This window comes from Amphibalanus amphitrite, unplaced genomic scaffold (genome assembly GCF_019059575.1).
Source record: "Amphibalanus amphitrite isolate SeventyFive unplaced genomic scaffold, NRLGWU_Aamphi_draft 000211F_arrow, whole genome shotgun sequence".
Classification (NCBI taxonomy): Eukaryota; Metazoa; Arthropoda; class Thecostraca; order Balanomorpha; family Balanidae; genus Amphibalanus; species Amphibalanus amphitrite.
Window position 1 is genome coordinate 604,076 of NW_024881706.1, and position 24,803 is coordinate 628,878.

Genomic DNA, 24,803 nt, shown 5'->3' on the forward strand with positions numbered 1-24,803 from the left:
GCGCCGGCCCCGGGACGGATGCAGGTCACACAGGGTGTGGGAGAGCGGCGCGGGTCACAGCGGGCCAGGTGGAGCCCGCGGGAATACGGACCGGGACAGTCGGGGCAGACGCGGCCCACGGCCCATGGCCTGGGAGAACGGACAACAGTCAGGGCAGACGGAACCACCGCGACCGGGGGAAACTGGAAACGGATATACAGACCACGGGCAGACGGGTCATAGAAATGTACATACTCCGGCCGACGGATGTTACACTAGGACCCGAGTCCTTGGGCCTAGGCCAAGGTAACTGATAACAATTGCCAGACACGGGTCAGGCGGAAATGTTCGGGGCGCACTGCGCAGGCATGGACACATACAAACCCAGACCCAGGACCCCACGCATTTCCCAGATGATGCACGACTCAGAGGGAGCAGTCAACAGACAGGCCGTCTGGGGCTGGGTCGTACGAGCAAACAAATCAGGGAAACAGGCGTGTCATAAGCAGACGCCTGTTACATGAACAGACCCCGGTCAGAGACGGCACCGGCCGGAAACGTGTCTGGAGCGACGGGAGGTGTATGTACCCTGGACCCAGCGGCACCCCTGGAGGAGGGTGCGCTGTGTGCACCTGAGTTCCGGTACCGGGCCGGTGCGAGTGTGTCTGTATTGGAGCCTCTGCCCATTAGCGAGGGTATTTTCGTGCAGGTATTGATCGAGAAACTTCCCACGGTGCCCCGGAGTAGCTGGCTTGATGTCCCGATTGTGTATTAGCGCCTTTCTACAGGTCCGATGTGAACAGTTCTGAGTTCATGCTAGTCATGTGATCGATTCAACGAGCCATCAGGAAGCTCTTAGCTCACCATCAGTCGCGATACTGTTTCACTACCGCAGTGGTCCCACCCAGTTCAATAAACCCTGGTCTCTGCTGTTAGCTGCACTAGACATTCTTTCATTTCGACGAACTTCGAGGATTGAATCAGCCACAAATCAGAACGACAATGCCGTCTCAGCTACCTCATAAAAACGCATATTTGTGATTTTCGGTCATACTATATTACAACGCAATCCCTTGCTATAATTACAAGACTCCCACTAGCAAGAAATTATCGATCCACTCCACATTTACCCTCAACCATATAAAGGCACCGCAGGCGCGACAGCGACACAGACGCGTCGAACGAGCTAGCAGGGAGACAGCCACCGTCCCCGGAGACAGAGAGAAGCCAGAGGCGGCGGCCGAGCCGGGCGCCCGCCGGCCCGGACCGACGCGGCGCCGGCCGCGGCCGCGCGCGCAGGGTGCTGGCGGGGGCGGGGGCCGGGCCGCGCCGGCCCGACCGCCCGCCAGCCGCCCACACGAGAAAGGCACCGAGAAACGGACAGCAAACAGAGAACAGCCGCACAAGAAGCCTACAAAACAAAAACGCGCTCTTGCGCTGGCGGCACCCGACAGCCGAGCGCCGGCCGAAAACCTGACGGAGAAAGGTCGTGACGACGCGTGCTGGCAGGCATCCACACCAAATAAATGACGTCACCAAAAAGCGTTATCTTGGACCCAAATTAATTGAAAACCCGCCGGGATTGCGCACGCACACTGTGGGCAGACCGTGGGTTGTCAGTGGGTAGCGGGGCGCGCGGTCCGCCGCCCGGCCGGCCGCGCACGGACCGGCCACGGCGCCGCGTTGTCCCCAGCCCGGCCCACGCACCAACCACATAACAGCCTGATATTCTCACTCTCCTGCCTCACACCGCCGGCCACAGGACGCAAAACACCAACAAGTCAGAAAAAACGGCGCGCCGCAGCTATATCCTCAACTCACTCACTCGATCACTCGCACTCACACGACCGCGCGCACACACTCGGCGAGCGCTGTCTTCATCGGGCGCGGCGAACGGCGCGCGACACTCCGCACGCATCTTTTTTTGCTTTTTCACCATAGTTACCGCACACTACAGTCACTACACGCCACTACGTGCGGTAAGAGTCCGCGAGCGCATCGGACGCGCCACCAATCACGGCAGCCCAGATCCCTGCGGTCCGCCATCGGCAGCACTGTACACGCCAAACACACCGCTCCCTGTCCTCCGCGTATTGTCGGCTCACATCAGCTCGAGACCCCTCTCGATCGTGTCTCGCGCGCGGCGGGGCTGGCCGGCCGGCCGGCCGCCCCGCGCGCCATTGTACTCGCCGCCGCCGTGCCAGCGGCAGGGCACTCCTTCTCCGGACCAGGCGGCCAGACGCCGCCGCCGTCCCAGCAGCAGCGGCGATTAATTCGATTGTTTTCACCGGGAGCCGCGCCTTCCGCCGCCAGACGCCCGTAATGATGGTATTCCAATGCACTTATGCAGGAGGGGCCGAGGCGCCGCGCCAACCACGCAAAAAGCGACCGTCGCGGCGCCGCTGGGCACGGTCGGGCGGACGGCGGTCGGACGCGGGACGGAGAGCATTTCGCGCCTCCCACGGTTACATAAACAATCCCATGGGAAAGCGGCTCCCGTTTATTTGGGGCCGCCCCCGTTTAGCCGGACGCCTGGGAGAACCACTTGGGCGGCCGGACCGCCACGCACAAAGATAAACAACGCCGGCGCGCCGCACCGGGCGGCAAAACACTGAGAGAAAACCCGGCACCGGCGTCCGGCCGGCGGGCCGCCCTCGTATGGCACCGGGCGGCCCGCGCGACCGCCGGCCTGCGTCCCATCGACACCTGTCGGCCGGCCGGCCGGACCTCTAGCTGGAGGCCGACGCGCTGACGGCCGGCGCCGCCCTAAGCTCCTGGGTTTCCACCTTGGCCGGCTGCTGCTGCTGCTGCTGCCGCCGGTAGTGCGCGCCGCCCTCGCCCTCCGAGGTGGTGCGGCTGCGCGCGCCGCGGCCGCCGCCGCGCCCGTGGCCGCGCGCCGCCTCTGAGCTGGTGCCGCGCCGCCCCTGCTGCCGCGGCCGGCCCTGCGCCGAGTCGGACGTGTGCCGACTGCGGCGGCCGGAGCCGTCCTCCTCGCCGGCCGGCTGTCGGACAGCGGCATCATCGTCACACACGGACCACAGCGACACTGAACAGTGAACACGGCACCTACGGACCCAACGGATCGCGCCATCAGATAGCTACGCACAAATCCGCACACAAAGGTGACGGAATGTAACTGGTAAACCAGATTCACTGCATTGTGAGCAGCCGGATGCCTGTAAGCAGCCTGAAAACAAATAAGAACCCAGCATTATATCGCGGTACCATCGTATGAGTGCTCTTAGTCAGTCGCAAATAGGCAGACCCACTAAATGTTACAAGTCTCCTGGCCAGTTCCCTCTAGGTAATACCGTGTGCGGGCTTGCTTGTCTAAGTTCGAATGTCAGTTGGCGCCGCGTCCTAGCAGGACGGTCCCCACTCACCGGCAGCACGCGGAAGTCCTCGAGTCGCCGGAAGTCTTTGAGCGCCGCCTGCAGCTCAGGCAGCGTGTCCAGAGAGCGCGCCTGGCGGTAGTACTTCTTGAACGCCCAAAACTTCTCCAGACCGTACAGCTGACCTGCAAAACGGACAAAAGCGTCAGTATGGCCGAGATAAGGTGTGAAACGAAAGTAAAATCAGGCGCTGGAGTCTGAAATGTTTAGGACTGCATTTGTGTGAGAAATCCTGACATCCTCGCCCACCGACTCACCCGTCTCGAAGTCCTTTAGCGTCTCCTCCTGGAAGTGGAGGTAGAGCTCTGGCCTGAAGCGCCGCTCCAGGCCATAGCTGTAGAATCGGAACAGGCACTCCAGTCCGTACCTGCGGGACAACGAACGACCATTAATCACCGAGAGATACCACAGCGAAACAGCCGCCCGATCTCAGCATCGGACTCGTCATGCACCGCACTCGCCCAAATGATTACGTGCGCTCGAATTATGACAGTCGTTCAGCAATAATTGTCCCAGTTGCATGCTATCGCTTATCTCCGCACCCAAAAACCCTATCGCACTCAAGAGCATCTCACATGTGTTGTTTGGGTGAAAAAGTTTTCACCCAAACAACACATGTGTTTTCATACGATCTCCCAGATCTTATTTAATAATCGTCCTTTCATTCATTCATTCATTCATTCATTCATTCATTCATTCATTCATTCATTCATTCATTCATTCATTCATTCACCCTTCCTACCATTTTCAAATTCATCCACAAATGTAGCCCCCCCCCCCCCATTCGCCTGTGCCGGTGCATCTACAAGAGACTACTTAGTAAGACACGGCAGTGCTGAGTGCCGACCTCATTTCCGCAGGAGGGATCAGCCCTCTCATTCCCATCGCTTCTCACCTGTACCCATCGACGGCGTCCTCATTGGCCAGCTGGCGGAACTCCTCGTACATCTTACGGTTGAAGTTGTCACGCAGGAAGAACGACCAGAATCGGAACAGGGTGTTCATCTCCTGAGATTGGCCCACGCCCAGGCGCTTACGCTCTGTGGGTGGACAGGACCGAGCGATTAGTCATGGCAGACATAGCTTATCGTTGAGCGACACGACAATTTCCAACCCTTCTGTCGCTGAACTGTTTGACGCCATGCGCTCAGTAAACGGCGACATATTCTATCGTTTGGCAACATAAAAGTGATGCATCCCTTTGCTCGCAAAAGACAGTTTTTAGCGAGCAGAGGGATAATCACTCTTTACGCTCCCCAGCAAACACGTCTCCTCACACCACCCGTTCGCCTCTTGTTCAGACACCCACCTCTGAGGCAGCGGGCGCGGTACTTGTGGTAGACCTGCTGTGTGAAGTTGTTCTCCTTGAGCAGCGCGTGGCTCGGGTGCTGGAACTGCGGCAGCGCGCCGGGCGTGCTGCCCAGGCTGGTGCTCAGGCCGCCCTCGGACGGACTTGTGCCGCTCACGTTGCTCGCGTTGCTGGTCTGTGAGATGGTGCGCTCGCGCCGCGAGGGCGGGTGCCGCCGGCTGTCCATCACCCAGCCGACGTGGTGCTCCACCGGCGGGTTCTGCGAGTGGCGCAGCTTGCGCTTGCGGGGCGTCATCTTGTCGGGCGGCCGGTTCGACTTGACCACCGGGTAGAAGCGTGGCGCCTGGCTGGCGTCCAGCCGGCTGCCATGCGGCGTACGCGGCGTCGTCGGCGCCTGCCGGCCCGCGGCGCCCTTGGGCGTCATCGGGATCTGTCGGCGGACAGGCAGGGAGCTCCGTCAGAGCGGCGGGCAGAGGGGCCTCGGCAGCTGGGGCACAGGCTGGCTGTGAGGAATGGGAGAAGCGGTATGCAGCGCCACCTGCGGCTAACTGCCCTGAGCGAGCTACTACAAGGAAATAAAAACAAAAACTATCGAAACAAACAACTAAAGACAAAGTCGTTCTTCATCGACTAATAAGCGCTGAGTAACGGGTAGATTTACTCACATCGGCGGGTAACGACCGTGAGAGGTTCGAGTCGTCGGCGGGCGGCTGGAGGAGTGGCGGCGGGGGCGGCGGCACCTGCTGGTTGGACGCCTTCGGAGACGGCGGCTTTATCTTGCTGAACTCCTCGCTCGATATCACAGATACGTTTTTCTGATTTGAGAAATTTTCCTGGAGAGGGACACCAAAGAACAATTAAACACGTAGAAGTAGCTTTGTATTATAGCATTATATTGTAGCGTTGTATAGCGTTGCATGGAAAAACATCATCCAACAGAATAGCACAAGACGCTCATCAGTAAATTTAGGTTAGACGGTGCTGAGGTTCTCTGTAGATGCATTTATTTCAAAAGCACCAAAAGAAAAACATCGATTGCCGATGTGTTCGGCGCGCCACTCACCCATTCGGGCTGCTCCCAGAGGTCGCGCTCGTAGTAGAAGAGGCCGTCGTTGATGGCCGACGCCAGGTCCTGGGTCATCTTGACCCGGGAGATGTAGTCGCCGGTCCGGTCGTGGCCCTCGTGCTTGTCGGGCCGGTTCGGCAGTCGAGACGGCGGGGGTGTCTGCGTAACGATCATCAGGTTGTCCAGGCCGCGGTCCGGGAAATCGTTCTCAGACTCGTCGTCCGACCTGTGTAGAACACGTCTCGGTCAGATCTCGCCGGGAAACCCGCAGGACATACAAGGTGAATGACTTAACTTTTGTGCGATCTTGGACCTTCCAACTTCATAATCGTATATCGCAAGAGAAAAGAAAAGACAGAATAGATGATGGAAATGCGTCACGTATCGCGTCCAGTTCATGGCTAAAAGCAGCTGTTCTGCCCAAGCAATGCTAGTTTGCTTACCGAGCTCTTCGCCTTCTTTTTCTCTGCCATTTCCTCCTCATGGCGAATACTCGTATTCAAAGCCAAAATGACGAGCGAAACAAAATAATCCGGTAACTTCGTAAGGATGAATTAAATTGAAGTTCACTGTACTGTGTATAAACCTGCGATAAAATTGCACCAAATACCGCCGAACTGCGCAATAGCCTTACCACCTGGACAGACAATGAATAAAGAAGGGCGTCAGGATCCAAGCTCATGCTTACTCGAAATTTCCCTATTTAAAAGCGCGAGACAAAAGAAAGTAGACTCCCGTCGATAAAATAATAAAACAAAGATACGAGGAAAGGTGCAAAATTAGCTGCGTCTTCAAAATGACACGCAGTTCTATTGGAACCCAGACGTTGGAAACCCAGAAACCAAAAAACAAAATTTTTTTTTTTTTTTACGAATTGACCCATTACAAGTATCTTGTGGCGAACGAGCCACTACCAGTCTGACGGAGAGAACTCGTCAATAGTGTAACCATTAACCACCAGACAAGCGTCCCTCCACCGGCACAGCGCAGCCGCGGCGGCGTTATGACTGACCAGTCGTCGGTGAAGGTGTTGTTCCTGCCGCCGGCCGGCACCTTGGACTCGATCTCCTCATCGAACTGGAAGTTGAGCTCCTCGCGGTCGTCGACGGCCGGCGCCGGTGACGAGGTGGCGTTACCGCCGGCGCGGGGCCGCGGCTCGCGAGAGCGCCGCCGCACCTGCGCCCATAAGAGACGGCTCAGTCAACACAAACAGGTTACATTGAAAGGAGGCAGACAAAAACATTAAAATATATCGGTTCATGTAGCTGACTCATAAATCATCCTCGCAACAGAGACATAGTTACTTAGAACAATGAAGTAATTAGTTTAACTCTTCAAAGCCAAACAAGTGTAAGCTCATGAAGTCAAACGGTGAACTGCATTTTCCTGGTAGGGTGGTATTGTGGCATTGGAATGACAACAAATACGTCCCAGTTTTAATGAAAACAAGCGTAAAAATGAGCAATTAGATTGATGCTTCATTGAAGACCATTGTTTCAACGTTGGTAAATTCACGAACCCAGCATGATATTTACACAACCATGATTATGTAATATAATAGCACTATGTGTAAGATGTCACAATTCAAAATTTCTCTAATTGAGCGGATCGCAACTCAAGGCTTCCCTGCGCCGATGATCGCAAAAAGTCAAGTATGGCACACGTTATTTCAAAAGTGAGTCAGCGCGCTTGTATTCAAACCACCATGGAAACTTACCTCACAAATAGTAACCCACCGCGAGGGACCTTTGGTCTCCAAGCCCTGTGGTCTCCAAGTCCCGTGACCTCGCAGACCTCTTGTCCCGCACCCCGGTGATCTCCAAAACATCGCAAACCCCGGTACTCTCCCAAACATCCCGTCGGGTCCGTAACATCTCACAGTGCCCTTCCTCGCGGCCTGTGACCCGTCCCTCGCGTCCCGGCGCCGTCTGTGGGTCCCTCACCTGCCGCCACTCGGACTCTGGCGCGCTGGACGACAATGGGGGCGAGTTGAGCAGCGAAAGGTATGAGCTGCGGCCGGCCGGGACACCCATAGCGCCCTCTGTAAGGTACAGAGGAGGGGAGGGGGGTCAGTGTCAGCAGCGACAGGTAGGAGCTGCGGCCAGCCGGGACACCCACCGCGCCCTCTGTAAGGCGGGGAGGGAGGGGTGCTAGTGTCAGTGTCAGTGTCAAGGTCTTGAAGTGAGACTCAGTGTCACAGTCAGAGTTGAAATGGCACCAGGGTTCGGCGGAGTCAGGGATGGACGAGCGCGAGATTAGATATATCAACGGTAGGAGCACTGCAGTGCTGGTTGAAGAGCGACCACATTGATCCGGCAACTGCACAAACAAAAACCTTCGTTGCATAAGAACAACAGTTTAACGGACGTGAGACTGATTGCTATTTGAGATCAAATAATGGCTGGATAGAATAATAGGCAGCAAAGTTTAGGTATACCAAGAAGTAACGAGCAATGCCGTCAAAAGAACTGAGCCTGATCTTTCACGCGTCATTTGCTCAATTACCTTGTCATTCTGAGACCGAAATTACACCACTGCTATGTGTTTAGGAATCCTGAACATGGGGTAATTGAGTATAGAAATTTATGCTAAATATCATATATAACGAGCTCCAATACCCACCACCTCATCCCTCCACCATACGTGTCGGCCGTCCTCTCTTACTACCCTACCCCATCACCCCACGACCCTCCCCTCCACCACCACACACCAGTTTCGCGTCGCGCCTCCTGCGGCAGTGCCTCCTCGGCCAGCTCGGCTCCGGCCGCCGCCGGGTCGGCGGAGGACGCGGCGGCGGGGCCGGAGCCGGAGTCTGAGGCGGCCGGGGCCGACTGCTGCAGAAAGTGCGGCACAAACTCGGGCACGTCCGGGTTCAGCTCGCCACCGGGCAGCAGGCCGGCCAGCGGCGCCGGCGCGTTCGGCGCCAGACGCCACTTGCCCGGCTCCACCTTGGCGCGGATCTGAGGGCACGGCGAACGGTCACGGGTCACGGAGGGAGGTCACAGACAGGTCACAGTGGCAGGTCAGACACCGAGGGGCGATGGCTAGCTGTCCGCAGGGGAAAACTGGGGTGCTGACGCAATAAATGACGCCGGAGATCATGCATGTCAATAGCCGCCGGAGATCAATAAACGAATATTGCATGGCATTATACAGGGTGACACAAAAAAGCGGTCATGACCAAAATTCGAATAACTTCGGAAGTTTTATTCAGATCATCACCAAACTTCGGCCACTTTAGGTCACACCTATGTAGCAGACATCCACCAATTTTCAAGTCTTCACTACGAATACTTTTAGTACAGTGTGTGTTTTACGGACGCTCCACAATGTGCTCCAGGTGAGCGCCCCGGCGCTGCATGGCGTAGGCACACCTGCATCCAGCGGGCAAAGTTGCCGATAACCCGATAAGAATAACGTTTCAGGGGTAGCACACCCCCTGAGCACTGTCTCCAGAGGCCACTGCACTCTGTAAAGTGCACAGCCATCGGGTTATCGACAACTTTGCCCGCCGGATGCAAGTGTGCCTACGCCCTGCAGCGCCGTGGCGCTCACCTGGAGCACATTGTGGAGCGTCAGTAAAACACACACTGTACTAAAAGTATTCGTAGTGAAGACTTGAAACTTGGTGGATGTATGCTACATAGGTGTGACTGTATTTAGGGCCTTGGGTGTGACCTTAAGTGGCCGAAGTTTGGTGATGATCTGAATAAAACTTCCGAAGTTATTCGAAATTTGGTGATGACCGTTTTTTTTTTGTGTCACCCTGACAGTAACATCTTTCTTCTGCACGACTTCGTAACGACAGCCAATTGCGGTTATTCAGTGGTAATGCAATATTCAAGACGCACCAGTAGCAGCTACCATGGCATTCAGTCAGCAATAGCATAGTAATGTACTTATCGAATGACACCTGGCGTCCCCTGCGGGAGTGCGGAGCAACCATGAAAATTTCATTATCAGGCAGGACATCGCGACCCAAGTCTCCATGTCACCTTCCCCATCAGCCCGTCCTGCATCCCCCCGCCGGCACGCACCTTGACGCCGTCGGCGATTTCGACCACGTCCGAGTTTTCCACGGCCTGGATGACCAGCTTGATGTCACGGGTGAGCGCCTCGACGCGGTGAAACGAGGCGATCAGCGAGACGGGTAGGTAGCCGTCCTCGTCCATCTTGCGCCGCAGGAAAAAGTCCTTCTGCAGGTTCTCCTCGCTGAAGTAGTACTCACTGCACGGGGAGACAGGGGTCAGTGTGAGATGGACGGTCGCACGGGGGTGGGGCAGGCGCGTAACCACCACTGGGGACACTGGGGACCGGTCCCCAGTAGCTTTTGGGTTACTGGGGACCGTCCCCAGTAAAACCGACGACTTCCTTAATTTGCTTAAATAGCGAAATATTGTCTCTAAATCGACGTGAAGAGTAATATGTAGTCAACGACTCAACGGAAGACAAAACTATGGATGTTTTGTTTAGCCAGCGCGCGGGTGGGCCTCTCAGCCAACTTCGTGATGGTGGTGGTGGTGGTGGGGGGGGGGGGGGGCCTTTTTGCCACACCATATTATCTCGGAAAGTAAGCAAGCTAGAAAGACGCGGTAAAGTGCAACAGATAGCTCGCTACAGTGTCTTTCAGAATTACCTATGCCATTTTTGATCAGGTCATCGCTAAGGTCACTGGAGGTCACCAAATGTAAAATTTTCACGAACTTTTGTTCCCAATTTTGACAACTTTTCACAAATCGGCTCATAAGTCAGAAACCAATAGAGCTGCAGTGCTGCGGGAAAGCGCTTTCGATAGCTTTTTCAAAGGCCTTTCTGAGTAATGTTCTCAGATATGACCTAAGGTCAACGGTTTAGCTTCCAGGCTGGCGTTTTTGCGGAAAAGGTTTTTGTATCATAACTTTGGGAACCCAAACTTGTATGACGCTGATTTTACCGGCATCGCGTTTGTCTCGTCGAGACGCATCGAATGAACTATAAGTTGACCTGAAAAGGTCAACTTGAAAATTTGACCCCTGGTCCAGGTCACGGAAAAGGTCATGTTGCAAGTCATTTGATTGGTATATGTTGAGCTGAACACGTTCATGGCGTTTGCAGCGCTCTAGCATGTTTCTATCTAAAGTTGTGGCAAAAAAAAAACTGTTGGAGATGTTTCATGACCTGAGATGAGCTGAGGGGCATAGAGGGGTCACAGGTGCAATTTTCCAGTTCAGTGTGTCATGTTTACCTGTGTCACGGTGTTTGAATGTGTTTTCGGCCAAAAGAAGAGCAGTACAATTTTCTCCCAATGAATTATAATGGAGAGGTCGTAAAATTGACCTGACATTAGGTCACCGATGTGAAAACTTTGAGATATACGAATTATTCATACTGATATCCTCATGCAAAAGCTCGAGTTTCAAACTTCTGGGATTTAAACTGTAGGAATGACAGAGTCACAAAGTTTTTGAGAGGCATAGTTACTTTACTGACCAGTGACCTGGTGACCCGACCTTAGGTGACTTGGGGTCAAAATTTTCAAACACGATGCGAAATTGAGGTACCATAAGCCATACCAAGTTTCGCAGTGGTATGCGCCGCGGTTTTCTTTACACGCGTAACAAATAACTGGCAGGTGTGGCCAAAAACGCCTCCCCCTCCCCCCCCCCCCACACACACACTCGGGCGAAGGCTGATCCGGAAAAAAATATTCGTGGCCCTCCATGTGGTCCCCAGTAACTTCAGACTCGTGGTTACGCGCCTGGGGTGGGGGTGGGTGGGTTGTTGCTAACCAACCAAATGTCAACCGGGTGCTCTCAATCCGACAGGAACGCAAGGTGTGCGACGCAATGATGTGTTGCCAAATAGAAACTGCGAAAGACATCATTAGTCTTGCCGTCTTGAAAAACAGTACAAGTGAAGGGGATATAACCAAAATGAAAAGATACCCGAAGCCTAGCTGTGGGGTGTGGGAAGGGTATGAACTATCAGATATGAGAGCAAACTGACATCCATGACTCATTTTCAGGGCCAAATTTACCACCAACCCACAGGCAGCAGAATTACTGCCACGCTACCCCGCGGGAGAACATTTTACTAGCGATTTCCACGAGACTCAAACAATAGTTCAGTCCACGCCAGCCACCGTTGGCTGCACAGCTCACAAAACCGTTCGTTTCCCAGAAGTCTGCAAATTACCGTTCCACCCCTCCCGGCCTCCACCAGTGCCCCCCCCCCCCCTCACTGGCGGCCCGCTCCTACGGCTGCCGCTGTCACCCGGCTCTCACGTACATCTGTTTTTTGATGGCTTCTCTGAGTGCGACGTCGCTGAGCTGCAGGTAGGGAGACGGGTACACGTAGTTGTGGTACATGTCGAGAAAGGCCGGGTCGGAGCGCAGGTACTCCGGCACCTGGCGGCGACAGACGGCGACAGACGGGGCGGCAGGTCAGACCCAGAGTCGACACACAGGTGACAGGTGAGGCGCGTCAGATGGGCGATACGGGACACCACGCAGGTGGTAGCCGACAAACGGAAAATAGGCAGACGTCAGACGCAACGTGAAGCCTACCAGATTCGGTCAAAAGTGACATATGAGTTCTGACATACACAGTATTAACATCGCATATGCTAGCTGCAACGTCAAAGTGATGACTGGCGATCAGACCTTGACAGAATGGTGGGCGATGCCGACAAAGGATTCCCCTCGAATATGCTGAATTGACAGTCTAACCTTCTGCGCATTCACTGAACAATGAACACATGTGTTACGGATTGGCAGTCTGCTCAGTTTGCATTTACGATAAGTTGTGCATAAGACGAAAAGAACCGACGTGAAAACCCGACCCAGTTAAGACAAAGAAGGGCAGCATATGTTCTTTAGGTGTTAACCAATATATCCAAACGCGTCATTAGTGTGCTAACTCTATGAAATATGGGAACTGGCTTTGCTAAATCGTTTCTATTAAGCGGTATCCAGGGTCTCGGATACACCATCTAGGCCCGTCACTGTGACTGTGTGGGCTGCGTCCCATACGGCCGGCGGGGCTGCAGCCGACCCTGCAGTCCGACTGTCACCGTGTGCCGTCTGACCTTGGCTCCGAGGTCGGCACCCATCTCCTCCAGCGGGTCCTGACCGGACCACTCGTCAGCGGCCAGGCCAGCGGCCGCTGAGCCGCCGCGGCCGCGACCCCGCGCGCGCGGCCGGCCCCGCCCGCGGCCGCGGCCGCGCCGCTCCACACTGCGACTGTCCTCCCGCCAGTTGGAGCTCTCCGAGCTGCCTCCTGCACAGACGGAGACGTGAGGACGGTCAGATCTGGGGCACGGATACAAGTGGGGTCACACTGTGCCAACCGTCAATGACTGGGAGGGGGCGTAGCATGGGGGCACGGAACTTGTAGGGAGTCAGTGTGAGGCAAAGACGGAGTACTGGGATCCAGACAGGACTGTGAATAGCGGACGGGCGCCGTGGGAACGTAAGCCGGTGTGATAGGAAGCGGGTGGGACGCAAAACAAACACTTTGAGGAACTCGAGCGCAGCAATAAAGAGCATAACCAAATGTCACACCGAACCTCTCAGCTGTCAATAACGTAAAATGTTTGCAAGATTACATATCTATCGCATTCGGAGAGACAATATTTACCGAGTGACGGAAAGCATTTGCCGAACGGGACGGTTGCATGCTAGTGCAAAACGTTTACTGCCGTTTCAGCAGAATGTAACTACTATAGCCGGACGTATTTCCCAAGCCTAACTGAATGCAAGCTTGCAGCGATCCACGCGCTACCTCGAATAAGGAGAACCATCCTTTTAAAACGCATTATTCTGACAACTGCGCAGTAACTGCCACCGTGTCCTTGGAACGATCAGAAATGTTTATCGAAGCTCATCATGCTCTTCCAATAGAAACATTACATTGGAAGTTGATTGAAGGTAAGTTATTGCACATGCACTTTGTTCAGCCTTCTCGAAACACGATGCCATGTGTATTTTCCGGAGATTAGATCACAACTTGGCTTCACCTGTTGAAAAATACTCAACTCTACACAATGACACACGGAAGCCACAGGTATGAGCGCGAATCACTAAAAAACGCCATTACATCGACGACTTAAAGACCAAAACATCACGGATGTTTCTGCCCCAGTTCCGGGTTTTCTGAATAACTAGCAGACCATAAACACGTCACCCATGATTCATTCATGTCCGTGCCGCGCTGTTTCGCTACCACCGAGCTCGGGTGTACTCGGCGGGCCGACCGACGGCCGACGGCGCGCGACACGTGACTGGGCGCCGGCCACGTGGCCCGGTCGCCGCTCCGTGTCAGCTGGCGCGGCGATTATGGCGGCCGGCGGCCGGCCGAACTGTGCCGCGCCGCCGCCAAGGTCGCCGACTCCGCCTCCCGGCGCGGCGCATGGAACCCGCATCGGCCGTCTCCGGGAGGGCGGCGCGGAACGGCGACCGCCGCCACACAGACCACGTGTGGCAGCGGCGCACAGCCCGGGGGCGGGGGCGGAGGCATTGCGTCACTCGGCAGCGTCAACAGAGCGACGGCCACAGGTGCCGGGGGTCGGAGCCGCGATCAGTATTCAGCGTCCCGACATTGTCGACCGTGAGGGCAATGGCTCTACTGATCACGTCTCCCGATTGTCAGCATGACGCTAACTGACGGTCTCAGCAGGTTTTGGAGTAAGTGCGTAGTAGACGACGTTTCCTTGTGTCTAAAAATACAGCCGCCAAGAAGCAAGAGAAGATTCCGTTAGGAAATGCCTCCAGCTAAGGTATGTGTACTTCGCAGAACCTTCATCGGGTTTATTGCGTCTCTAAGAAACTGCCGCGGTGTAACACTTTCCGACTGCAGCAGGGGCTAATTCAGCCCAGAAAACAAGCAGCACCACGCACAGAGCCAATTTCTCACCGCCATGCACCTGCCACAGCGGCCGCTAATAGCCGGGTCGGCCGGGGCGCCCTTTAAACGCGGCCGGTGCAGGCGGCGGTTATCTGGTGGCCGGCGGCACTAGTCCGGCGCCCGCTGCGTGCCCGTGTTACCGTCCGCCGGCCGCTGGGAGACAGCCCACCTGTCCGGCCGGCGGCGGCGGCGGCTGGCGGCGGAGAGATAGCCGCGGCGCGCGCGCTGCCCGCGGCCGTCACTCACCTCTGCGCGGGTCCAGGCGCGAGCGGAAGCCGCCGCGCGGCGACCGATCGGCCCGCTTGCCGCGGCCGCGGAATTCGATGTCCATGGGCTTCCATTTCTGTTTGGGCGCTGCAACAGACGGGCGGGCGGTGGGGGCGGCGTGAGCAGCCATGGTGTGAGCGGGCGGCGGCCAGACAGAGAACCGGTCCGGCCGAGATGTGAGCACCAGATAACGGCCGCCGCCGACCGACAGACGAACCAACTGACGAGCGCCGGCCATCGGGGGCAGGGAGAAGGGAATCAGGAGAACAGGGAGCACAACACGGGACAGACAGACGGACCAAATGACGAGCGCTGGCCATCGGGGGCAGGGAGAAGGGAATCAGGAGCGTGCAGGAGCACACGGGGAGCACAACATGAGACTGGCCAGCCGGCCGGCCGATTGACTAGCGAGCGGTGGTAGACAGATGGGACCGGGGGAGCAAGCGAAACACAACACAGCCAGCCACACACAGCGCTCTGCTGCACTACACACGACAAATAGACACGCTGTTGGTATGACGACACTCCGAGACTGTACGGTTGCGAGATCGGACGTCACTCGTCTATCTCAGACTAAATAAACTGGACGTTCCGAACGTACTCTGGCCGGCTGAGTGCCGCCAGGCCCAGTCAGCGTCACAGCCCTGACCGATTAGGTGCGAGTAACACAGCTCGGTGGCGACCCACATCCACAGCCGAGAGCCGTCCGGGCAGCTGGCCCGGTCCTCGGAGAGGCGCCGACACACCGCACACCAAGGTCACAGACGAGATCTTTTCATCGGCCTCGCTCCTGACCGGACTGAGATAACAGTGGCCCACTAAACTCCCGAAAAATCCCGCTATGAACACACCGCCCATCGAACGTATACCCTAAAATCATCAAGACCAGCGAATACAATCGCTGGCCCCGATCCTAAACAAACAGTGAATGGCCGCCGGCCAAGCGGTGCGGTCCGTCCACGGCCGGCAGGCGGGTACTCACTGCTGCGTTTCCGTTTGCTGCTGTCGGTGCCGGAGGCGTTCTGCCGGTTCTCGTCGTAGTTCTCCTTGGACGAGTCGTCGTCCTGTGAGGAGGGCGCCGTGCCGCCGCCGTTGGTCAGGCCCGAGCCGGAGCCGGCCGGAGCGGTGGCCGGCCGAGGCGTGCCCGGCGCACTGCTCGTCTTCTCCAGGCTCGGCCAGTCGCCCAGGTCACTGAAGTCGGACGCCTGCGGGTCGGCACGCGGCGTCACCGTCACACGCGGCTCACGGTCTCCGGCGGAGCGCAGCGCCATGGCCGAGCGTCGGCCGGCGCCTGCGGGCGCCACAGCTGCCGGCCGGCGGCGCACCGACCGGCCACAGCTGACGACACGGCCCCGCCCACGGCCCGGCCCCTCGTCCCCCGTCAGCCCCGGGGAGCACACCACCCGCGTCCCCAGACTCACCTTCGCATTGATTTTTGACTTGTCACCCGAGTTGGCTCGTACGACGGTGGGCGGCCGCGCCGGCCCGTCTGGAACAAAGAGGCGGGCCCAGGTCAGCGGCGTCAACACCCCGGCGCATGGCATGTCTGTCCTGGCAGACGGCCGAACGCGAACTCGCCGCGGCGGCGATCAACAGTGGCGTCGCGGCGTTCCGGCGTACCGCAGGGGTTCGTGATGGCCCCTCAATCACAGGTAGGCGGCAGCGGCTACCGCGGTCGGGATTCCCGCCGCACGAGGCACGGGAATTCTCGCGACATCTCCAGTTCGCGCTAAGCGGCGGGTGCAGTGGTGCAGCCAGTAGCTCTGGCCGGGCGGAGTGCGGACAGTGGCGAGCCGAGGCAGGGTCGAGCGAGAGCATCCCACCTCCCAGCCCTCCCCGGGCCGGACGGGCCGCGCGCCGGTGCACCCTCCCCCGCCGGCGACGACCCTCGCCGCTCGGCCCGTCCTCTGCACCGGCCCGACAGCTGCCCAGGCGCTCAGACAGCGACGGGACCGCGCCGCCGCCCATTCCCCCAGTTGCCATGGTTTTCCAAGCAGGCTCGTGACGCAATTCGAGAAACACGACCAAAACCGGTTCGCCAACGTTTCACCGGATAGGTAAAGCTGATACCGCTGAGGGCTATACATACATAAACAAATGACCTTGTGGTACAGCAAAATTAAACTGACACCAGGCTCGCCACCCATATGCTGAACTGGCAACACAGGTCCGTTACTGCTTTTCACTACATTCCACTACTATTCTATTTACGGAGATTTGGCGGCCGGGCAGAAACCGCTCATCAGTTGGCGCTCGGCCAAACGTTACTAGGCGGTGCGGTTTTTAAGTGCGTGTATAGTGAAGCGCCCTGCCGGACCACTCCTGTCTCGGGGCGGCGCGGACAGTGACCTTGGAGCTGGCGGCCGGCGACGACTGACACCTCCTGGCCGCGCTGCGTGCCCGTACTGCGTAGCGCCGCGGCGGCCGCTGGCACTTGTCCACCCGAGTGGCCGCACGCTAAACTGGGCGGCGCCGCCGAACCAAACGGCGCCACCGACGCTGGCCGACCAGGAACGTAAACACGGCCCAGCCACCGAGAAGCGCGGATTTAGACGACAGCCAACACTACTAAATAAGTACGCGCCCCGCTACCATGTGCCAAACGCGGGGCGCAGCGGTTATTTGGTCTGATACCGCAAATGCTTTAATGTCAGCAATAATAACCACTGAATCTAAAAAAAAAAAAAAAATATGAGCGATCGTGTCTTTAGGTTACAAAGAATCAACATGCGTCACTCATTTCATTGTACTGCTAAATTCCCTGGTAACAAAGGATTTTTTCAAGACATCTGGACAGACAGGTTTGGAGCACGCAGTAAAACCTGAATATGACTGGATAGTAACATTTCTTGAAACATATGCGTTTAAGAACCCCCGCACTCACAATACGCATCTCCAGTGCCAGCATTGAAATATTAAGTCAGAATGTATACAACATTTCGACTGAAACTTGTTTAGACGCAATAAAACGTGGGCGTGAACATTTAGGGATAAAACAATTCAAAATGCGGACGGCGGTAGACCCGAGACCGAGCGACACCGTAAGTTTGGTGCAACGAAAACTCGAATAAATAATCGAAATATGAGTGTCACGCAGTGAACCATAAGACACGAGTGCCACCCGCTGGGTGAAGGTCTGGGACAACAGGTGTGTCGGTTCCGAGACCAGGATTTGATCCGGACAGTACATGAAACGCTGTTTTCCTGTTACATATTATACCTTACTGGAACTGTTATCGGTTTTAAGATGGTGAGTCTCTAAGAGAATGCAACCATATCCACTTCACACAGCAAACTACGCGCGAGCATCGAGAGAACAAGTTGAACAGCAGAAAAGCAAATCAGAGACTTTATCAAACCCGTACTTCCAAGCAGGCGCTTGATTCCACAAGGAGCCCAAATGCTTAGATTTACGAAGGAAATGTTTGTAAATTAACTGCCTATGAAACGCGCCTGCTTTCAGCCCACAAACTCCAGTCTCAATTCGTGACATTGCGGTCTGATACAGGATAGCTGTCAATCTATGGTCAAACTAGGGAAACGGGTTACGATTAAAAACGATTAGAAACGGGTTATCGTGTCATCGGCACACAATGGAAACACGATACGAACAGATGATCACGTGCATCTTTAGAGTCATCGCTACTGCGGTGGCTGGAAAACCCCAGTAGCACACAAACTGCGACCTAACAAAATACAGTCATTCAATTAAAAAGGATCGAATTAATGAGTGGGGATGTGTGATTTATGCGGAGGATTTCATTAGCTCATGAAGCATGAGATGACCTAAAGATGACCCCAAAAACATGTGTTTCTAAGAACGCCTGAGCAAGTCAAGGTGATATACTAGTTTGGGGAATATTTGAAAACAAATCTCCCGCAAAAGAAGGTACATAAGAAACCTCAGGACAGGAAAACACGCCATGAGGCTACACGAATTGGTGGATCATCAACTGCGCAGCATCAGAGCCACTGTCCCCTAAGGTCACGAGTTGACCCGATCCAACTCGAAATTTTGGAAAACTAATGAGCTATGACTAAGCGCTGAGAAGTGAGCAGTCTATTACCCTTCAAGGTTACTAACAAATGTACACAAAGCCTTAAGGGTGCGCTCGCGAATCAATTAACGCGATGAAACCTCACCGACATTCGCTTCTGCAATGCATCATTTGACGTCACATGAGGGAGGTGCCGATTGTTACAACCCTTTTATGATATAGCCCCTAACTGAATAAGTTTCACACAAAAAATTAGTGTGTTACTCTCTGCGAGAGAAGACGATGGTACTGGATTTCAAGGTCTCAGATAAGACGACGATCTCGCAGGCCACGTCAAAGAATAAAATAGGGGTTTGATTTGGTGAGCAGGAAACTTCTAAAAAACGATCGTCGGGTAAAAATGACGGCACTGCATCAAGACGTTTCGTATTGTTAAGACGCGTCGAATGGTGTACTTTTTGGTGAGAAAAGGTCAAGGTCGACAGCAAGTGTCTGGATTACCTGGGATGACTAGTGACGGGTCATATATGAATGACCTGAGTCCTGACAGATGAAGAGCTCAGAGACAGAGCTCAGTGACATGACCTAGCAAAATCCTTACATTTTCAGAGAATAAGTTCAAAGGATGAACGAAACGCTAGCCAAATTTCAGCCCCATCCACCCATACGTTCTGGATATGCCCGAACAAACTCACGGGGTTGTATCGGCGCCTTCCTGTGCCGGCGAGTGTTCTGAGGCAGACGTTTTCGTGTGGGGCGGATGCCACCCAGTGAAGACGCTCCCGCGACCATCGCCGGCCGATAGGACACCACCGCTCGCTTACAAAGGTTGGTGCGCGGAAAGGCCATGGCGTGCCTCGGCCAGCGGCTCGAGCAGTACACGGTGCCAGAGAGCCCAGAGACCGGGACAGACCAGACGGCTGATCCCGGAGATAGTAATACGGGGAACCACTGAGAGAGAGAGACAGCGCCGCCACCGCCAGAGCTGCCGTCAGCGGCAAACTTTACCGATATAGTGCGATTTAACTATGTGGGTTACCGACTATTACAGGCACTGTGCGCTCTCAATATCACGGATGTAACAGGCGCGATGTTTCATGATGGCCGACTAGGTACCTATGCAATGCGTGCGACTCGGCTCGTGATATCTGCCAGAAATGTGTGTCTCTGGCTCTACACAACGTGCAGCACTAAGCTTCTGTTTCATTGGCACCTTGCACTAACAGAAGAGTAGGAGCAGTTACAATTTTCGGACAATTGGATAAAAATACAACTTCCGTAAAGAAAACTAGGAGAAGCTATGGCTAAAGAAATCCCACTTTCAGAACTTATGTTAACTGGAAGGACCGGAATATCTCTTGCCATTTTTACGCTTCCCAAAAAGTCACACATATCGGTGATTTAAGACAGCCATTTACACAAAAAAACAGTTGCAAGGTCAATGACCTTTACTACTGACCCCATTGCTTTCATTCATGTCCAGAGAGGGCACTTCCGGCAGGAGAAACGCAGCACGTACACGAGGAAAAAATCGCAATGTCCTCACTTGTTAATGTCGCTCCTATTCGTCCTCATTAATCATTTGTAACGGCAAAAATATCAAGCTTACGTTGAAAGTTGACGTTTCCCAAAAACGCATCGCGACAAGAGACGGCCAAGGTCAATGGCCGTGAGGTCAATGACCTTTACCTAGCCATTGTGATTGTTGTGTCTACATTTCATGACAGGGCAGGATAATGGTTATTTCATTGCAAGCAAATGCTGCATTATGTGAACTGACTACAGCAGAAATTTGAAGGACCATTGATGGCACAGATCAGCTTTGGGAATTTCTGTTAATAATATTTGCCCACTACAGCAGATCTGGGGCCGTATTCACGTCGATTATTTTCGTGAGAATTTCTTTACGAATGACCTACTTCTTAAAGGGACCCTCCCACCTTAACATTAGTTTTGAGTTGAGATAGCCAAGTTTGCGCGGCCAGGCTCAGAAACCACCATTTATCCTGGTCGCAACCCCCGCAGCTTTATGGTGATCAAGAAATTTCTTCCCTTTACTTGCAGGGTGGGACCAGCGTGGTCCCTATCTCTTAAAGGGACCCTCCCACCTTCAAAAAAGTTAATGAATTGGCATGAAAGTGATGTCGCTCGGTTCAGAAAGAGCAAAAACGAATATCTACCAAATTTCATCGAAAAATATTCACCGGTTTTCAAGATATTAGACTTTTACTTTTGTTTACTTTTTGGGATCTCCGCTGTTCCTAGCGACTTTATTTGAAAGTGCGGCATTTGTTGCGCGCAAAGCAGCATATACCACCGCGTGCTATAAAACGTTTTAGTCAAACATTTAACGGACGTTCGAAAGCCTGATGACGTCATCAGATTCCCGTAATGGTTAAGAGATAGGGACCACGCTGGTCCCACCCTGCAAGTAAAGGGAAGAAATTTCTTGAACACCATGAAGCTGCGGGGGTTGCGACCAGGATAAATGGTGGTTTCTGAGCCTGGCCGCAAACTTGGCTATCTCAACTCAAAACTAATGTTAAGGTGGGAGGGTCCCTTTAACCATTACGGGAGTCTGATGACGTCATCAGGCTTTCGAACGTCCGTTAAATGTTTGACTAAAACGTTTTGTAGCACGCGGTGGTACATGCTGCTTTGCGCGCAACAAATGCCACACTTTGAAATAAAGTCGCTAGGAACAGCGGAGATCCCAAAAAGTAAACAAAAGTAAAAGTCTAATATCTTGAAAACCGGTGAATATTTTTCGATGAAATTTGGTAGATATTCGTTTTTGCTCTTTCTGAACCGAGCGACATCACTTTCATGCCAATTCATTAACTTTTTTGAAGGTGGGAGGGTCCCTTTAAGCAAATTGTTTTAATCACGTGAACTCCGTCGATAAAAACTTAAGAAGTGTCGACGTGAATACCATATTATACTTAGGAAAGAAAATCAACTTACGAAGTCGACGTGAATACGGCCCCAGATGCCTATTCTAGTATTGTAAGTTTGGTAACACAAATATTAAATATATCAGAGCTTTCAGTAGCAACTAGCATTTGACCTTCTATTAGTAAAATTTTATCATAAAATGCAACACACAACATAAGTTAACACAAGCATACAACGTCCACAGTTAACTGTTGCATTGTTATCGCGCCGGCGGGTTCCGCGAACGGGCCGATGGTGTGCGGCTCGGCCACAATTAGCTCCGTGTCGCCGCGCGACTCACCTGTGCTGGCCGGTTTGGGGACGGCCGCCGTCGCAGCAGGCCGAGCCGCCGCAGCCGGCGGCGGCTCCGGCTTCTGAGCGGGCTCGGCCGGCGCCGCCGCCGCCGCCGCGGGGGCCGCCGGCTGCGCAGCACCGGCCTGCTTCTTACTCCAGGCGTTCTCCTTCGGCGGCGGCGCGTCCACGAACTTGGTCTCGTCGGCGGCCGGCGCGCCGGCCTCCTCGCCCGAGACGGCCGCGTCGCCGGCAGCCGGCTGCGCGGCCGGCGCCGTCTGCTCACCGGTGGCGGCGCGGTCGCCCTCCTCCGGCTGCGCGGCCGCTGAGGGCGGCGGGCCGCGGTGCGGACGCTCGCGGCGCTCCCGGCGCACGCGCTGGTCACGACGCTCGCGGGCCTGCTGCCGCTTGTCGGCGCGCCGGTTCTTGGACTGTTTCCACTCTCCGGACTCGTCGTGTTCGGCGCTGTCGGCCGGCGCGCCCAGCTCGGGGAACTCCTCCGCAGCGTCGCCGCCGTCGGCCAGCGAGCGGCCGCGCAGCGCCTGCGCGTACGAGGAGCCGGCCGCGTCGGCGTCGCCGGCGCGCTCGTCCAGCGCCGGCTCGGACATGGCCGGCGCGCGCCTCTACTGCAGTGGCGCAGCCGTGATGCAGATACCTGGGCCAGCACACAAAGGGCAAGGTCACAACCAGGGACCGATTCGCGTTGGCGCACTAAGGCCCTAGTGACACTTGATTTCAAGCGTCACTATGCAATTTCGGTTCGCGCTGAGCCACTAGCCGATTGGTGTAAAATACCGCTTAGTGTCACTACATTAAAGTGTCACTTGGCCGCCTAGTCTTACTAGCTTCCTAGTGCGCCATCTCGAATCGGCCCCAGGACATCACACACAATCTGCATATCTATGAAATAAATAAAATGTAACTGGGTCATGAAGCATAACCAGCACACAGTGGTGAAAAGCCTTGATTTTGAGTTATAATCTGTTAGTTTGATTGTTCCATCGGTGGAGAAACTGACAAAAGGCAGTGGGCTAAGCATTCCAGAGGTTTTCGCAAACAGAAGAACCCAAATATGACCATGTTCTTCAATAAGCTCCTCTGACTTGACAGCTAAAATATTTGTGCTTTAGTCCCTTCTGCCTAAGCAAGTATTCATTCAATATTGAAGAGCCCCTCCCCCCCCCAAAAAAAAGCTCAAACTGTAAAAAAAACATGGAATTTACATAGAATCTTCAGCACCTGAAATATTTGTCACATCAGACTAAGTAAAGGCATCTATCTGCCTTTGAGCACTGAATTCAAGTCATAGCATTTCATTTGCCAGTGCATCACATGAGTAAAAAAATGAGATAGCTAAAATTGTCAATTGGTCTCTATTCTTGTTAACAAAACAGTAATGTCTTCACAACAACCAATCAATAAATGCTGTATATGTTTGTTTATATGTTTTAAATGTCATTTGTTTTTGTCCATGCTATTTGATATCAGCTGACGATAAAATAATCATAAAAAGGGGACAATTTTTATTCATCAATCAGGCAGCTCCACAAATTCTAATAGAACATATAAGATAAGGTATCCTGCTTAACAGCATTAAAGGATCACTTGCTCTTTCAATCCCAGGAGAAGAGCACGGTAAATGTATGAAGCAGAAATTTAGTATATGACATTTAACATGTGTTAAGTTATCCTTTACATCTAGTTTTGCAAATAACCTTAGTAAGGGGCACAAGGAGTAATGTAAGTGCTCAAGCTATAAGAGTCTACTAATCATTTGAGTATGACAAGGTGACAATCATAATTCATATCACATATGATACTGGCTTATCACTCAAAATGTCCAAAAGCAAAAGGTGACAGAGTTTATTCCTCATTTGATTCACAATGTGGTCAGACTCCTTAAAACTCAGCATGTCAAATTGAAGGACAACGGTGAAAACAGGGCGCCTGGGGCGATTTGATCAAGGTTCGTGAAATTCACACGTGACGTTAAGCATATAGAAGGCCCACAACGGGGGAGAAGCTCCAAATGTCACGTGACTAATATGCCCTCCGGCGCCCTGTTTTCACCGGCGTCCAAATTGAAGAAAAACTGTACAAAAGGGATCATATTACTAGTTTTCCTTAAATCACATCAACCCAGCCAAATGTGGAACATCTCAGTCTACAGCTGGTAAGATGAGCAAGCAAGAAATAATCATAACAAATAGTTAATATTAAATCATGAGTCTTGTTATCGCAAAAATATATTTTTGTCAGATCTGGCAAGAAAAGATGACCTAAAAGACACAGAATTACGTAGTAGACCTCGATTCGCACACGTGCTGAACAGACGTGAGCCAAATATGGCGCAGAACCCAACACATGTCCCATACTGATGCCACCAATTCGGCAAACATCTTCAATAAAACGGGAACGAAATAATGACCAAACGCGCAAATACGCACCTTGTTTGATTTATTCGCCAAAATAAAGCGAAAGAAATAAAATATAAGTAACTATAATGCCTAAATTGCACACCACAAATAACCCTGCGCACACGGCCTCGCTTCTTTCCGTATTCCAAGAACTCTACAAAATTGCGGTTGTACTTTTCTTTCATTTAAAACTGGCTTTTTCAGCTTAAATCAATTTTGTAAGCAAAGAAAACAATTTAAATTTATCTCTTACAATTTCTACGTTTT

At 53.8% G+C, this 24,803-nt stretch overlaps 1 protein-coding gene across 2 annotated transcripts; it reads right to left on the bottom strand.

Moving 5' to 3' along the window:
- Positions 1-1,013: 1,013 nt before the first annotated feature.
- LOC122385176 (la-related protein 1B-like) lies at positions 1,014-24,696 on the bottom strand. Of its 2 annotated transcripts, XM_043373250.1 has the most exons (18): positions 24,567-24,696; positions 22,130-22,774; positions 16,318-16,385; positions 15,879-16,101; positions 14,876-14,983; positions 12,813-13,003; positions 12,014-12,132; positions 9,784-9,973; positions 8,457-8,706; positions 7,690-7,787; positions 6,759-6,922; positions 5,744-5,972; positions 5,346-5,513; positions 4,681-5,110; positions 4,267-4,411; positions 3,629-3,738; positions 3,363-3,496; positions 1,014-2,981 (listed from the first exon to the last, which is right to left on the bottom strand). In XM_043373250.1, the coding sequence occupies exons 2-18, from the start codon at positions 22,725-22,727 to the stop codon at positions 2,709-2,711; spliced, it is 3,498 nt and encodes a 1,165-aa protein (XP_043229185.1). In that variant the 5' UTR covers positions 22,728-22,774; positions 24,567-24,696; the 3' UTR covers positions 1,014-2,708. The 2 variants fall into 2 exon arrangements, with proteins under 2 accessions (XP_043229185.1, XP_043229186.1); XM_043373251.1 differs by lacking the exons at positions 22,130-22,774; positions 24,567-24,696 and adding an exon at positions 19,590-19,824.
- Positions 24,697-24,803: the final 107 nt, after the last annotated feature.

Coding starts and splice junctions, on each gene's coding strand:
- LOC122385176 (XM_043373250.1), bottom strand. CDS start 22,727: ATGTCCGAGCCGGCGCTGGACGAGCGCGCCGGCGACGCCGACGCGGCC. Junction 16,386..22,129: donor CCCCAAACCGGCCAGCACAG/GTGAGTCGCGCG, acceptor TCTTTGTTCCAG/ACGGGCCGGCGCGGCCGCCC. Junction 9,974..12,013: donor GAAGCCATCAAAAAACAGAT/GTACGTGAGAGC, acceptor CTCCCCGTGCAG/TGAGTACTACTTCAGCGAGG.